Here is a 16,792-nt window from a genome sequence, read left to right as displayed (position 1 = left end):
ATAAAGCACTTTTGAAAGTGGGATTTAGGTGCTTTTCAAAAGTCTACCCTCAATCTATAAAATCTATTCAGATTTGATCAGTCGGACAACTCCTCATTTGAATTATTTTTTCAATTAGTTTTATTTTCTATAGTGTTTTATTGGCCCCATACAATTGGGCAAAAGGTTACCTGATTGTTGCTAACTCATGCATTGTTCTGTTTGCTGGCTTGCCAATTCTCTAGTCACTTACCTTGATCCCTTTTGTTTTAGCTGTTTCCCCTACTTGGAGTAACGACCAGTACAGAAGAAGCAGGATGAAAAGATGGCTGACTTCTTGTTACCACCAGGTTCTAATAGCTTCCACCGATTCACGCCTGAATCCTTGGCTGCTATTGAGAAGCGAATTGCAGAGAAACTTGCAAGGAATGCCAAGCAGGAGTACAGAGATCAGCCAGATGATGAAGAAAAGCCTCAGCCACAGTTTGACTTACAAGCTGGCAAAAAGTTGCCTGATATCTACGGGACTCTTCCTCCAGAGTTCATTGGGGAACCACTGGAGGATCTTGACCCTTACTACAATGACCACAAGGTTAGAGCCTTCAGAAACATGTGTTGTGTTACATTTGCTTTCTAAGATGGGAGATATTTTATGCGGGGACTCTGGTTTTGTCTTTCCTTGCTCAGTAAAAATGGTTTCTTCTGGTTTAGGGATTGGAGAGCTAATGAGGGCAGAACTTCCTCCAAAGAACTAAACAGAAGGGCATAGTGGAATAAAAGCTTAGCTCAAGTAACCTTGCGTATGAATATATATTGTTATGTGAGAAGAGAACATTAAATGAATTAAATGAAATTGTGGGTTCCATCTACTGTACCCTCCTCTCTTTGCATGAAATTCATGCCAGGACCAAGGTCCTGTGCATTATTAAGCCTAACTTAAGCCCTTCTTGTTAAGGGTTTATGTGGTTCCTTGGGCCTTTTGCTGGCCTTCTGCACAGGAGGGAATATCACCTACATAGTATAAGAGGTATATATGCAAACCATTCTTGAAAAGTGAAATTCATTTTTCTGCAGAGGGACAGCAAAAGCCCAGGCACCATTTCAGTCTCATTTAAAGTGTCAAAATAGGACTTATGGGGGGATTTAACTGGTGCAGTGTGCTGGCCCTCTGCACCAGGGTGAATTTCATCCTGGAGTGAATATCACCTGGTGAGAATCGTGTGGGCTGGACCAGAGCCACTACAGTACAAACAGCTCCCTCAAAAGTCTGTTGACTGCATGACTGCGTAACTTGCTTTCCTGTACTTCAAACATGTTATAACATGGATGAGAAAATAACACCCACACACGTACATTCTGAGAACTTTCAATTTTTTGATGTATTCCTCTAGACTATTTTCAGAGTAGCAGCTGTGTTAGTCTGTGTTCGCAAAAAGAAAAGGAGTACTTGTGGCACCTTAGAGACTAACAAATTTATTTGAGCATAAGCTTTCGTGAGCTACCGCTCACTTCACCGGATGCATTTGGTGGAAAATACAGTGGGGAGATTTATATATACACACAGAGAACATGAAACAATGGGTTTTATCATACACACTGTAAGGAGAGTGATCACTTAAGATGAGCCATCACCAGCAGCGGGGGGGGGGAGGGAGGAAGAACACCTTTCATGGTGACAAGCAAGGTACGCTATTTCCAGCAGTTAACAAGAACATCTGAGGAACAGTGGGGGGTGTTCCTCAGATGTTCTTGTTAACTGCTGGAAATAGCCTACCTTGCTTGTCACCATGAAAGGTTTTCCTCCTTCCCTCCCCCCCCCCGCTGCTGGTGATGGCTCATCTTAAGTGATCACTCTCCTTACAGTGTGTATGATAAAACCCATTGTTTCATGTTCTCTGTGTGTATATATAAATCTCCCCACTGTATTTTCCACCAAATGCATCCGATGAAGTGAGCGGTAGCTCACGAAAGCTTATGCTCAAATAAATTTGTTAGTCTCTAAGGTGCCACAAGTACTCCTTTCCTCTAGACTATATGTTTCTCCCATAAACCTGTACGTGAAATTACTATATGTTTCCGTGATGTAATCACTGGCATTTTTGTTCATATGTTGTACAAACTTAAATAGAAAAAGTAACAAAAGTTAAATAGACACAGAAGTAGATTATTTACTTGAGATGTCGGGAATCAGTCTATAATAATCTGTGGCTATTTAAATACAGTGTGCCCAGGCAGAAGCAACAGGACACAGCTGTAGTATTTTAGTCTTGAAAGCCAGATTCTTGATGGGTAAGTTCCAAAATTGCTTAAAGCTCACATTTGAACTGCCCTGATCTTGCTGCCTCCACATGTAGGTCAGTCTCTCTGTGCACAATTAGGGCATTTATTGGCTGCCTAGCTGTTTTCAGTCCCCTGCTATGCTGGCAGCAGGAAGGAAGAGCAGCGTAAGAGGTTCCGCACTAATTTTCTGCCATCTGAGGATCACTTTTGCTTGGGGTGGACCTTTTAGTTCCAGCCTCGTTGGCTATGGGGTCAGACAGTGCTGGCAGTAAGGTACTCATTCTATGTGAGAATTTGGCCAGGAGTGAAACAAGGAATTAGTGGAGGGTATTATGCATGAACCAGCTCCTGTATGCAGATGACATACCAATTAGTGCATCCTCAAATGGAAAAGGAGTACTTGGATCCAATGAAGTGAGCTGTAGCTCACGAAAGCTTATGCTCTAATAAATTTGTTAGTCTCTAAGGTGCCACAAGTACTCCTTTTCTTTTTGCGAATACAGACTCACACGGCTGCTACTCTAAATCCTCAAATGGAAGATCTAGAAGAAATAGTAAACCAGTGGTATGACTAGCTAAAATGGCATCTGATGAAAATGAGCATGACTAAGATTGAGGTCATGTGGGCAGTGGAGATGCCATAAAGAAACTAGACATAGAGATTAATGGAGTCAGACTAAACCAGAGTGACCAGTTCAAGTACTTCTGTGCATGGGAAGATGGCAAGTTTGAAGATCAGATATAGTTCAGATTGGAGAACACTGGAAGAGTTTGAATTTGATACAATTGAGATTGGGGAGTGCTGGAAGAGCATAGAATAACATCACAGGGGTTGAGTATGACAAGCGTATGCCACTGAGACTAAAATCCCAACTGTACAGAACAGTGGTGCACCCCACAATGCTGTATAGTGCATAAGCATGGGTGACAAAAGAGACGGCAACTTTGATGCTTAGAGGTGTTTGAGATGAGATGTCTTTGCCCATTAGAGGAGTTTCACAAAGACAGAATTCTAAATGCAAGTATTAAGATGGAAATCAAAGTCGTGATGTAGCTGACAAAATCCAAGAAATGCGACTCTATGGATTTGGACACATGTGGAGGATGAATGAAGACCTGGTGAAAATAGCATGGGAAGAGAGGGTGATAGGAAAGAAACTCAGAGGAAAGCTGAGGAAGCAATGAATCATAGAATCATAGAATATCAGGGTTGGAAGGGACCCCAGAAGGTCATCTAGTCCAACCCCCTGCTCAAAGCAGGACCAAGTCCCAGTTAAATCATCCCAGCCAGGGCTTTGTCAAGCCTGACCTTAAAAACCTCTAAGGAAGGAGATTCTACCACCTCCCTAGGTAACGCATTCCAGTGTTTCACCACCCTCTTAGTGAAAAAGTTTTTCCTAATATCCAATCTAAACCTCCCCCATTGCAACTTGAGACCATTACTCCTCGTTCTGTCATCTGCTACCATTGAGAACAGTCTAGAGCCATCCTCTTTGAAACCCCCTTTCAGGTAGTTGAAAGCAGCTATCAAATCCCCCCTTATTCTTCTCTTCTGCAGACTAAACAATCCCAGCTCCCTCAGCCTCTCCTCATAAGTCATGTGCTCTAGACCCCTAATCATTTTCGTTGCCCTTCGTTGTACTCTTTCCAATTTATCCACATCCTTCCTGTAGTGTGGGGCCCAAAACTGGACACAGTACTCCAGATGAGGCCTCACCAGTGTCGAATAGAGGGGAACGATCACGTCCCTCGATCTGCTCGCTATGCCCCTACTTATACATGCCAAAATGCCATTGGCCTTCTTGGCAACAAGGGCACACTGCTGACTCATATCCAGCTTCTCGTCCACTGTCACCCCTAGGTCCTTTTCCGCAGAACTGCTGCCGAGCCATTCGGTCCCTAGTCTGTAGCGGTGCATTGGATTCTTCCATCCTAAGTGCAGGACCCTGCACTTATCCTTATTGAACCTCATTAGATTTCTTTTGGCCCAATCCTCCAATTTGTCTAGGTCCTTCTGTATCCTATCCCTCCCCTCCAGCGTATCTACCACTCCTCCCAGTTTAGTATCATCCGCAAATTTGCTGAGAGTGCAATCCACACCATCCTCCAGATCATTTATGAAGATATTGAACAAAACGGGCCCCAGGACCGACCCCTGGGGCACTCCACTTGACACCGGCTGCCAACTAGACATGGAGCCATTGATCACTACCCGTTGAGCCCGACAATCTAGCCAGCTTTCTACCCACCTTATAGTGCATTCATCCAGCCCATACTTCCTTAACTTGCTGACAAGAATGCTGTGGGAGACCGTGTCAAAAGCTTTGCTAAAGTCAAGAAACAATACATCCACTGCTTTCCCTTCATCCACAGAACCAGTAATCTCATCATAAAAGGCGATTAGATTAGTCAGGCATGACCTTCCCTTGGTGAATCCATGCTGACTGTTCCTGATCACTTTCCTCTCCTCTAAGTGCTTCAGGATTGATTCTTTGAGGACCTGCTCCATGATTTTTCCAGGGACTGAGGTGAGGCTGACCGGCCTGTAGTTCCCAGGATCCTCCTTCTTCCCTTTTTTAAAGATGGGCACTACATTAGCCTTTTTCCAGTCATCCGGGACTTCCCCCGTTCGCCACGAGTTTTCAAAGATAATGGCCAAGGGCTCTGCAATCACAGCCGCCAATTCCCTCAGCACTCTCGGATGCAATTCGTCCGGCCCCATGGACTTGTGCACGTCCAGCTTTTCTAAATAGTCCCTAACCACCTCTATCTCTACAGAGGGCTGGCCATCTCTTCCCCATTTTGTGTTGCCCAGCACAGCAGTCTGGGAGCTGACCTTGTTAGTGAAAACAGAGGCAAAAAAAGCATTGAGTACATTAGCTTTTTCCACATCCTCTGTCACTAGCTTGCCTCCCTCATTCAGTAAGGGGCCCACACTTTCCTTGGCTTTCTTCTTGTTGCCAACATACCTGAAGAAACCCTTCTTGTTACTCTTGACATCTCTTGCTAGCTGCAGCTCCAGGTGCGATTTGGCCCTCCTGATATCTTTCCTACATGCCCGAGCAATATTTTTATACTCTTCCCTGGTCATATGTCCAACCTTCCACTTCTTGTAAGCTTCTTTTTTATGTTTAAGATCCGCTAGGATTTCACCATTAAGCCAAGCTGGTCGCCTGCCATATTTACTATTCTTTCGACTCATCGGGATGGTTTGTCCCTGTAACCTCAACAGGGATTCCTTGAAATACAGCCAGCTCTCCTGGACTCCCTTCCCTTTCATGTTAGTCCCCCAGGGGATCCTGGCCATCTGTTCCCTGAGGGAGTCAAAGTCTGCTTTCCTGAAGTCCAGGGTCCGTATCCTGCTGCTTACCTTTCTTCCCTGCGTCAGGATCCTGAACTCAACCAACTCATGGTCACTGCCTCCCAGATTCCCATCCACTTTTGCTTCCCCCACTAATTCTACCCGGTTTGTGAGCAGCAGGTCGAGAAAAGCGCTCCCCCTAGTTGGCTCCCCTAGCACTTGCACCAGGAAATTGTCCCCTACGCTTTCCAAAAACTTCCTGGATTGTCTATGCACCGCTGTATTGCTCTCCCAGCAGATATCAGGAAAATTAAAGTCACCCATGAGAATCAGGGCATGCGATCTAGTAGCTTCCGTGAGTTGCCGGAAGAAAGCCTCATCCACCTCATCCCCCTGGTCCGGTGGTCTATAGCAGACTCCCACCATGACATCACTCTTGTTGCACACACTTCTAAACTTAATCCAGAGACACTGGATGGGCTGTATCAAAGAAGATGGAAAGCAGGCGGTCCTTAGTGCTAATGATGACCTGACCCCAGCTGATGAGATAAGAGGAAGAAGATAATTATTAAGCAAGAGCATATCCATCCTAGTTCAGACAGATCAGTTTGTCTTTGTCATAACCATACAGCTAAGGGTAGCCTAGAATTCCTCCTTACCTGTAAGGGGTTAGGAAGCTCAAATAACCTGGTTGGGACCTGACCAAAAGGACCAATGAGGAAAGAAGATACTTTCAAATCTTGGGGCCGGGGGGAAGGCTTTATTGGTATGTTCTCTGGGGAAAGCAGAGAAGCATCAGGTAAAAAAACTCCTTCTCCTATAAACCATCCTGTACAAGTCTCTGATAGTACAAAAAGAGTAAGTAAATAAGGCAAGGCGCGTTAGATTACCATTTGTTTTCAACTTTCCCTTTGCTAGAGGGAGGTTTATCCCAGTTTTTTGTAACTTTAAGGTTTTGCCTAGAGGGGAATCCTCTGTGTTTTGAATCTGATGACCCTGTAAAGTATTTTCCATCCTGATTTTACAGAGGTGATTCTTTTACCTTTTCTTTAATTAAAATTTTTCTTTTAAGAACCTGATTGATTTTTCATTGTTCTTAAGATCCAAGGGTTTGGGTCTGTATTCACCTGTACCAATTGGTGAGGATATTATTCTCAAGCGTTCCCCAGGAAAGGGGTGTAGGGCTTGGGGGAATATTTTGGGGGAACAGGACTCCAAGTTGTCCTTTCCCTGGTTCTTTGTCTAAATCACTTGGTGGTGGCAGCATACTGTTCAAGGACAAGGCGGAATTTGTGCCTTGGGAAAGTTTTTAACCTAAACTGGTAAAAATAAGCTTGGGGGTCTTTCATGCGGGTCCCCACATCTTTACCCCAGAGTTCAGAGTGGGGAAGGAACCATGACAGTCTTCATTAAGACAACACCCTGAACTGTCCTGGAGTTTGTGAGTTTGTTGGGTTGATGTGGCTCTTGAAAGCAGGCCATGCTACAGGATGGGATTCTCATGGCCTGGTCCTGCAAGGTGCTGAGCATCCTAACTCACCATAACAAGGTCATCAGTTACCACACGCTTCAGAATAAATGCAGTGTCTCAAACACCACCGTGGGTGACACAGGGTTTCAGAGGAATCTGCGTAGGATAGGAAGGAATTTTCAGCTCAGAGAGAGGTGAAGAGGGAAGTTTAGGGCATTTTTCCTGAGGTGGGCAAAGACTCTGCATTTGGAAAGGTCTTTTGGGGAACTGTTCATTGGGTGAATGGAAATTCGCAACTGGAAGGATCTGGGAAGGGAATTAAGGGCACTGAGATGGGAGGAAATCTGCAGTTGGGAACTGAGTGAGAGGGCCCTGATGTATAAATGCAAACACTAAATGTTCTCATTTAATTTTCCATTATATTTTTCAGACATTTATAGTCCTGAACAAAGGGAAGACAATCTTTCGATTTAGTGCCACTCCTGCCTTGTATATACTTAGTCCTTTCCATCCAGTCAGAAGAGCAGCAATTAAAATTTTGGTACATTCATATCCTTTCAGGTGACTTCCCACCTTCTGATGTTATCTGATACAAGCGGATGTGGGTATGAAATTATTTGGTTTTAACAAGCTGTTTGAAAGCTGGATATTTGATTTCATTTACTACAGACGTAACTAGAAATGTGTTAGATTTTTCCTAAATAAGATGTGTAAAATGGCTTTTATGGGAAATACAGAGCTACACCCTACTTGTTTTACTCATGCAAACAGCCCCATTGACTTAGATGAGACTGCTTGTGTGAATGAAGTTGAGCAAGGTTTGGCCCAGAGTTAGTAAGAGAGGGCACCTTTGGGAGTCAGTGCAGGAGATTTGCTGTGATACATCAGGGGAAGCTAACCAGGATAAATTTCATCTGTCCCCTTCCCCAGTCAGAAGCAAACTTCACACATCTGATAATTCTCTGCTGGGATGCATGCATATCTCCTTCAGCACTGTTCCATCCTCATGGGCTGCCCTTGTGGTTGAGTGAATACAAAACTGTGTGGGGCTAACACTACTGCTGGCACTAGACATCCCACAGTAGGTGATGAGAAGGCAGGATCATTGTCTCCTCCCCAAACCTATCTTGGCCAGCAAATCATGGAAAGAAAGGCACAATGCACTTTCAGAAGGAAAGCTGGGTGCTGTTGCTGGGGATGGTGTGATTGCACCTTTACATGTCCCAATGCAGAGTAATCCTTAAAAGGTACGAGCCTGCACTCAGACCCAAAAGGTCTTTAGGTCCTTCCCCATAACCTCCTAGTCATTTCACTGATGACAGGATACAGAATTTAGAACCTCACCCACACAGTGATTCAGAATTACTAGAATGTGAATTACAATGCAACTTAAATGAGGTGAGTTGCTGTGGCCCTGAGGAAGGAGATAAGCATACATCTGCAAGTTAAATTAAAGTTAAACAAAGAAAATTGCTCTGCAGTGTTAATGCTGAACAATTTACCAAGGGTCATGTTGGATTCTCCATCACTGACAATTTTTAAATTAATATTGGATGTTTTTTCTAAAAGATCTGCTCTGGGAATTATTTGGGGCAAGTTCTATGGCTTGTGTTATACAGGAAGTCAGACTAGATGATCACAATGTTCCCTTCTGGTCTTGGAATCTATGAAAATGATTATTTAAAAAATTAAACATTTACACTCAATAGTCCAAGACCTGGCTTGTTAAATATGTACATCATGGGCCAGATCTTCAGATGGTGTAAATTAATGTATCTCAGTTAAAGTCAAGGGTCTATTCCCATCTGAGGCCCTGGCCCAATATCTGTCTATGTAACTGAACAAATACGCTATTATGTCTTATAAAAAAATAACAATGTAATGCTTGAGTATTCATTTATGACAATCAAAATATTACAAAAATATTTTATCTGACACTTTAAAAGTTAAAGATCTGGATAGTATAATATTTTTAAAAGTATGGGCCCAGATCCTTTTCTCATTTAAGTCCATGAGAGTTTTTCCGTAAACATCATTAGCAACAGCACTGGGTCCAATAGTTTGAAGCTTTCTGAGACATAAGTGGGATATTTAATCTCTGAGTGAAATTCGCCCTTGTGCAGAGAGCCAGCACAAAGTCTGTGCACCACATAGGTCTCACTTAAGCCCTCAGGCAGTATATAGGGACCTATACCGCCTCGCTAGTCCAATTTATCTTTGACAATCTGGCTATTTAGAAAGATGTTCTACTAGGAAAAAATGCATAGGATTTGATAACACTTTGTTAATTGAAGTAATTTGCATTATTAATATGTTTTAGGCATTTTTTAATCTTCTCATCCATTATTTGATGCGGCCATATTCTTGAGAACATCAGGCTTATGTACATTCTCAAAAGACGGGAATATATTTCAAATGCCATTTGGAGGAAGAGGTTGTCTTTGGGGTGAGGTGGGCTTACTCCAGGGACCTTTCTTCCCATATCAGGATTAATCTGCAAGGAGATGGAGCTATCTTCTTCTCTTCCTCCTTCTATAAGAGTGGTGTTTGTGAGGAAGGACCTGCTTCCACTTCCAATCTCATAGCACAGAGGCTAGATCATACCTTGAAGGGAGACAAGTCTGGCCCCACTCCTAAATGAGGGACACCAAGTCACCTCTAATGTATGTTGGGGAGATAAAGGGCCATTTATGCTTTTATATGATATATCACTTCCCAGCTCCTGTCATGATAGAAGATATTGTGGCAGTGCATTTTTTCCCATTAGGACAGGCAAGGGAGGCCCACATAGATGGAACACCTGATCACTTTTCTTGCTGGTACGAGCTTTCTCCCAGATCGTTATCAGCCTCCTGTCACTACTCTTGTTGGAAGTCAGTAATGTTGGAGATTATTGCCCTCTGGAGTAGACTGTTTCCACTGTCACAAGCTCAAGACTGAATCTTGTTAGTCCTCATCCATGGGCAACTGTATTTTTATGAGGAAATTCTGCATTAAGGCAGGGAGACAGGAAACATCTCTCTGGCAGATATATAAGGCCATTTGAACCTGTTCAGCAATTTGGAATGTTATAATAGATCCCAAGAGAAGATGGATTCGTGGGAAGAGGACAGTTCAAAGGGGCACAATAAATTCAGTTCTCTAAAAACACCATGCACCTGTATTCTTATTTTGGGGTTCTAGCTTACTAGTATGATACCAGTGGAACTCTCACGGCTCATAGAACTTTGACCCTGGAGGGAAGTAGTAATGAGTTAGAACACAAGCCACATCCTCTAGTGTCCATTGTGTGCCATCCCTCAGTGGGTATAAATTTCAGTATTGCAGATAACTTCCTGATGGTTGTAGCTTCTGGGTCACTCTAGCTCCTCAGATCTACTGTATCCTTTTCAATACTTACCCCTTCCTTTCAGTTCAGTGGGATGCTTGAATTGTTAGGCCCTTTTCATGGCATGTGTGTGGATGGTTCTGGCACTTGGTCTAGGGAATCTCACCACTTCGGCAGTCAGCTGCAATGGCCTTGGTTCCCATTCTTGGTGATTGGTGCCTACCTTTGATAGTTTCTCCAGGTGATTTCAAATCAATATATTCAGAGAGAGAGATTGGTTTGAGTTTTGGGTTCTGCCCATGACATTAAAAGGGTAGGAAAGGGGAGAAGTGAAGTCTGAGTTCAGATCCAAAGCTCAAGGACTGAGAAGATTGGCCTGGTGTTTTTGTTTGGGGCAATCAGTAGTTCTAACTTGCCAAAGAATAGTGGGGACTAGTGCAAAATGGCAGTCCAACAAAATTTGGATTAATAATAAAAAATGTTCTTAGACTCTGAAATTTGGATGCCAAAAGCTTAGGTATCTGTTCTTCATCCATGTTTAAGGCACTTAAATAAAAACAGCCTAGTCTTCAAAGGTGCTGAGTACTTGACTTCAGTGCAAGTGCAAGATCATGCTCAGCACTTTTGAAGATTAGGCTGCTTTCCTTAAGGAGCCAAAATATGGATATAGATGCCTAACTTTATGCATCCAAGTTTGAAAAAGTTGGTGTAAATTCCATAAGGTGGTGAACTGTTTTAGCTCATCCCATCAGAGCCTCTAATCCCTGTGATGTGCACACCAGTAGGCTATCAAGTACCTTAAACAGATCTCTCTACTATATTGTGCATGTCTCTTTCTATATATTTCTGTTGGTGTATCTTGGGAGAGACCAGGAGAGACAGGTGAAATATGAGTCAACCAAACAATTTTTCAAACTTGGAGATCTTTCCGAGTATTACACCCTGGGATCTTTCACCGGGGACAAGCACTTCTCAACACCTTTTGTGATTCTGAAAGTGTAAAAACATCTTCTGGAATGAGTAAATTCTAGGTGTCAGAGTAAATAGCAATTGTAGGGCTAGCAGGTGGATACTTAACAACAGATGGCGTCACTGATCTGGAATAGGCCTGATCTTTTCTAATTCTCAAAACTAAGCAGGTTTGGGCCTGGTTAGTAATGGATGGTTAACCGCATGAGGATACCTTGTGTTCTAGGGTTGTTGCTTCTTTATATTAGCAATGTCTCTCTCTAAAACATTCTTTGTTTATTAAAGAATATGGAGGAAATTGGGCAGAACTATATTTAGAGCTGGAATGTGAATTGAGAATTCTTGACTATTTAACACTGAAATCATAGAAATGTAGGGTTGGAAGGGACCTTGAGAGGTCATCAAATCTAGCCCGTTACACTGAGGCAGACCCAGTAAACCTAGACCATTCCTACCAGCTGTCTGTCTAACCTGTTCTTAAAAACTTCCAATGACGGGGACTCCTTTGGAAGCCTGTTCCACTTAACTACCATTATAGCTGGAAAGTTTTCCCTAATATCTAACCTAAATCTCCCTTGCTGCAGATTGAGCCCATTACTACTTGTTGTACCTTTAGTGGACATGGAGAAGTATTGATCTCTGTCCTCTTTATAGCAGCCCTTAACATTATTGAAAATTTATCAGTTGCCCCCTGGGTGGTCTTTTCTCAAGACCAAACATGCCCAGATTTTTAACCTTTCCTCATAGGTCAGGTTTTCTAAACCTTTTATCTATTTTTTTTCTTTTCTCTGGACTCCCTCCAGTTTGTCCACATTTTTCCTAAAGTGTGACACGCAGAAAGGACACAGTACTGCATCTGAGATCTCATCAGTGTCGAGTAGGACAGGACAGTTACCTCCCATGTCTTACGTACAATAATTCTGTTAACGCACCCCAGTTTTGCAGCTTTTTCACAACAGCATCATATTGATGGTTCTTATTCAATCTGTGATCTACTAAAACCCCCAGATCATTTTCAGCAGTGCTACCACCTAGGTCCTAGCCAATTTTGCAGTTGTGCATTTGATTTTTCCTTCCTACTTGCAAAGCACTACACTTACCTTCGCTAAATTTCCTCTTTTTGATTTCAGACCAATTCTCCAATTTGTCAGTGTTTGTTTTGAATTTTAATCCTGTCCTCCAAACTGCTTGCAATCCCTCCCAGGTTGTTGTCATCTGCAAATTTTCAGTGTTAGTATTGTGAATAATTTATGAAGACATGCTCATCTTAACTGTACATTAATTGTTTTCCTGGGGAATGTATCTTTACTTCAAGCACCAGCCAACTATAAGTCTGAGTAAGGGCTGGTTCTGCATGAGCATATACTTGGCTTCTGTTTTATGTACCTTCACACAAGCTAATTTTAAGGGACTTGAGTGGAAGCCAGCAAACTTTTGTTGAATTTGGCCTTTTGGTATAAAGAGTTGTGCCCTACTGTCTGTTTTAGTGAGTGTTTGTCTGTGATACGCCTTTGACCCAGTGGAGGCAGGATCAGCCCCTAAGACCAGGTTTTCAAGAGAGTTCAGCACCCAGCAGCTCTGATTTGGGCACCTGAATGGAGTGGCCAGATTTTCAGATATGCTGAGCATGCATCTCAAACCTCAGTGGAAGCTGCTGAATGCTGAGTACTTTTGAAATTCTTGCCACTTCAGTCTGGGACTGAAGTGAGAGTAGAGCTCTTTTGAAAACCTGGCCTCAATTGCAAGGGCTGAACACACTTGAAACTATGGCCTTCGTTACCCTGCTATTTTCACACACCCTACTGATATCAGATGCTATACTCAGCCTTTTCTTCACATGTCTACCAGATATTCCCATCCCAGCTTCAGTCATTATTTAATTGTCAGCTAATATTTTTAAACTCTCATTAAACAAATTTTATCCTCTATAAACAGCCCAGACAGCGGTACCACATAATAGTCTTCCAAAGCTAAATTGAGTCCCATCTCTCTGAGTGTCCATATTTCCAGGACCTGACTGGGGGAATTCTCCAAGCTTTACAATTATAAATCTCTTAAGCCACTTTGGCAGTAGGTGGTACATACCCAACTCGGCTGAGGGGGATGTAGCTGCTCCTAAAACCTCTACACTCACTGCTGGTAGAAAGCATCTCAAACTGCTGCTTCCTTTTGTCACTACACACAGATGTGCCTGTTGTCTTAGAGCTTTCTGTAGGGTCCATGGCCCAGTTGATTCAAGCTTTGTTTCAAGCTAAAAGATTTCATCGTAGAATATCAGGGTTGGAAGGGACCTCAGGAGGTCATCTAGTCCAACCCCCTGCTCAAAGCAGGACCAAGCCCCAGTTTTTGCCCCAGATCCCTAAATGGCCTCCCTCAAGGATTGAGCTCAGAACCCTGGGTTTAGCAGGCCAGTGCTCAAACCACTGAGCTATCCCTTCTCCCATCAGACTTTCTTCTTTTCATCTCTCCCACCTGCCTCTATGAGTAAATCCTGAAACAAAGACAAGTGTTTTTGTTTCTTCGGTTAGGACCTGTAACAGAGTTCTAATGCCCCTGAAGAACTCAGCTCCTCCACCCAGGTTGGAGGTTGAAGCTTCAGAATGCTTGAAACGTCAGCATGTATCCCTGTTACACAGCATGTATTAGGTGCAGGTTGCTAAGTCAAGCACTGCCTCAAAGGACTTGGAGCAGGTATCAATCTCTAATGTGCCAGTGCAATCATCACTAAGAGCACTGATATCATCTCAAGTCTCAGTCCAAATGCCCAGTCAAAGCTTCAGGAACATAGATCAGCACTGACGCTGGAGTAAAGTCATTCCCTCTTTCTCTGTGAAGTTGCAAGAATACTCTTTGACTCTACCTTCTACACTATTATTACTCTTTTTTTCTATTTACATTATCATAATGCCTAGGGACACAGCCATAGGGCAGGGTCCCATTGTGCTAGGCACTGTACAAACACCAAACAAAAAGACATCCCTACCCCAGGGAGCTTACAGGCGAAGCACAAGACAAGTTACAAACACCTTCTCTGTCTTTGACTTCTGCCTTTCTTGTCTCAATTTTCTGGCTACTCCACTTCTGGCAGTATTGTGGTTGATGGGCCAGATCCTGAGTTCTACCCACAGTTTGATTTCCTGTAACGTTAATTCAGCTCCCTTGTTCATATGCATCATGAAGTAGTCTAAATTACAAAATCACATACTATTTTGTCCACAGCTCCTCTTACTCATTCTCAATTATCCGCAGCGTTCATAGATCCTTATTTCTGTTTTCACATTCCTTTTTCTACAATCTCCCAGACTCTTCTGACTTTCTTTTGACTGTCCTGGCTCCAGCACTCCAAGCTGGTGTCCTATTCTGCTCCTTAGGCCCTCCTATTATTATTATTATTTTATTTTATTTTATTTTATTATTGATGATTTGTATCATGGTAGCACTTAAGATCCCAAGTCATGGATCAGGACTCTATTGTGGTAGGTATTGTACAAACAAAACAAAAAAAGATTCTCCCATGACCTTACAAAGTAAGTATATGGTCTCCTGGCTCTGGCTCTCTCTGATCTCTACATTTTGATATTTTCCTGCTGTCTCTGCTCAATTTTAATATTGCATTGGCATTCCTTGACTTCTGTGTCTCAGTTTCACCATCCTCTGTGGTTAAGGTTAATTTAAAGAACTATCCAAAGGCTTTCAGATTTTTGCTTCCAAGTGGGTGGTTTGTTGATGCAGGTGAAGTTTCATGCAAATCACTGCACTTTATTTTCATGTGGTCTATGAATTAGAAAGAAATCCAACTCAGATTAGCTTAAGGGGTTGTCTACAAAGACTAGTCTGCTTATAACAAACCAAAGCACACACTATCAATAATTCATGAATGTATGGACAATGCCTAGGTCACGTATAGATTGATCTTCAAGTTAAAATAAAAACTGGTATAAAATCAAATATTTTAACAATATTTTATATTTGAATATTTATTTTTTTAATGAGTAGGACAAAAATCTCACTGTCAACAAAGTGAAATGCCACCTAAGCACCTCCTTTGTCCATGTGGAATTCTCAGTTTGTAGGCTGTACTGGTCTTCAAGCTGTTTTGTGCTGCTAAAGTGGGGCCCTGAATGTGATGACCTCCCCCTCACAAGTGCTTAAATTATTTTCATTGGTCTCAAGAGCACTGCACTATGTAACATTTTAAAGCAGAAGCTAATCCAAGACCCTTATGAACAGCCCTGCTTTTGCCTTTCCCTACAAACCTTCCTCCTCCTACACAATTCCATTATTACATGCTTGTTTGTGTAACTACATATGCACAAAAATCTGCAATATTCTGTGAGAGGTTTGTTTCAATCTTGTCTTTGATAATGTCCATAGTCACTCCTTTCCCTTGTGTGGCATTGGAAAAAGGAAATTCTTAATGGATATTCTCATGTACATCAGCTTTGGTTATCATAGATTAAAGAAGTAACTTTAAAGGAGAAAGTTAATGTTGAAATAGCCTGTGTCCAGTAAATCTGAGGAGATGTTATGGTGGTTGTTGTATGCGCCATCTAAGAAAGACTCCTATGTAAGTTTGGGGGGAAACAGTGATTTGCCAGGCTGAACCGTGAGGAAAGCCAGAAAAACTCAGCCGTGGGCCAAGACATGGACAAGCGTTATCTATTTTGGTTGTAGAGAAGTGGGCCATATATAAAGGCATTGTCCTCAGAGAAAATGTGCTTACTTCAGGAAGAGATGCAGGGACCTGAGTAAGCAGTAGAAGAAAGGAGTGTAGAATGATATGAATGCACATTACAGTCTGAATACCCACGAGGCAGGTGAACCAGGGGTGGTGCTGATGACAAAGACGTGTACAGCCATTTAAGAGAGCTGCACGGAAAAGGCAAGAGAGATTAGGGTGGGAGAATTGCAGAGGCTGATATAAGCCATATAGAAGTGGGCATAAATACAGAGATTTCTGTGAATATGGATGCCGTGGTTAGGGAAGTGCCTGATACAGATGATCAGTTACCCCTTGACAACCAGAGGATATGCTGGTGACTATGGCTACCCATAGATACCAGGATGTGAAAGCGACGAGTCTGCAAGGGAAACCAGGTGACCTGAGACAAACTCTACAGGCAGCCTTTAGAGAGCAGAAGTCATTGGTGGAGGCTTTTCTAGAGACAGGGAGAAAAAAAACAAGGGCTGTGAGAAGGATTGTAATGCAACAATGAATGGAGAGGATGTTAGAAACCTGCTTTTCCTGACTGAGAAACATAGAGGGGACCTGGATGCTGCAGAAGAGGCCAGACAGCGAGCTGTGGAAGAAAAGGAGCAATTGCTCATGGACACTGACCACCTGAAGGGAGAGCTGGAAAGAATATGGGGTGGTCTCGGGCATAGGTGGTAACCCTTGCCATGGGGCAGAGCAAGGTTTTAGAAGGAGATAGGGGATGTTTGTCACAGGCTGGCTGGCTCTATA

At 42.8% G+C, this 16,792-nt stretch overlaps 1 protein-coding gene across 5 annotated transcripts in view; it reads left to right on the top strand.

The window, feature by feature from the left end:
• The window catches only part of LOC119850826 (sodium channel protein type 5 subunit alpha-like), a 320,846-nt gene that overhangs the window by 57,499 nt on the left and 246,555 nt on the right, over positions 1-16,792 (top strand). For all 5 annotated transcript variants that reach the window (XM_043509706.1, XM_043509704.1, XM_043509702.1 and 2 more), the window contains exons 2-3: positions 253-571; positions 7,462-7,580. In XM_043509706.1, the coding sequence (XP_043365641.1) occupies positions 305-571; positions 7,462-7,580 (386 nt within the window). In that variant the 5' untranslated portion in view covers positions 253-304. The remainder of the gene's footprint in view (positions 1-252; positions 572-7,461; positions 7,581-16,792) is intronic.

The sequence above is a fragment of the Dermochelys coriacea genome, chromosome 2 (genome assembly GCF_009764565.3).
Source record: "Dermochelys coriacea isolate rDerCor1 chromosome 2, rDerCor1.pri.v4, whole genome shotgun sequence".
Taxonomy (NCBI): Eukaryota; Metazoa; Chordata; order Testudines; family Dermochelyidae; genus Dermochelys; species Dermochelys coriacea.
Note: the sequence above shows the minus strand (reverse complement) of the source record. Positions and strands in the feature narration are given on the sequence as shown.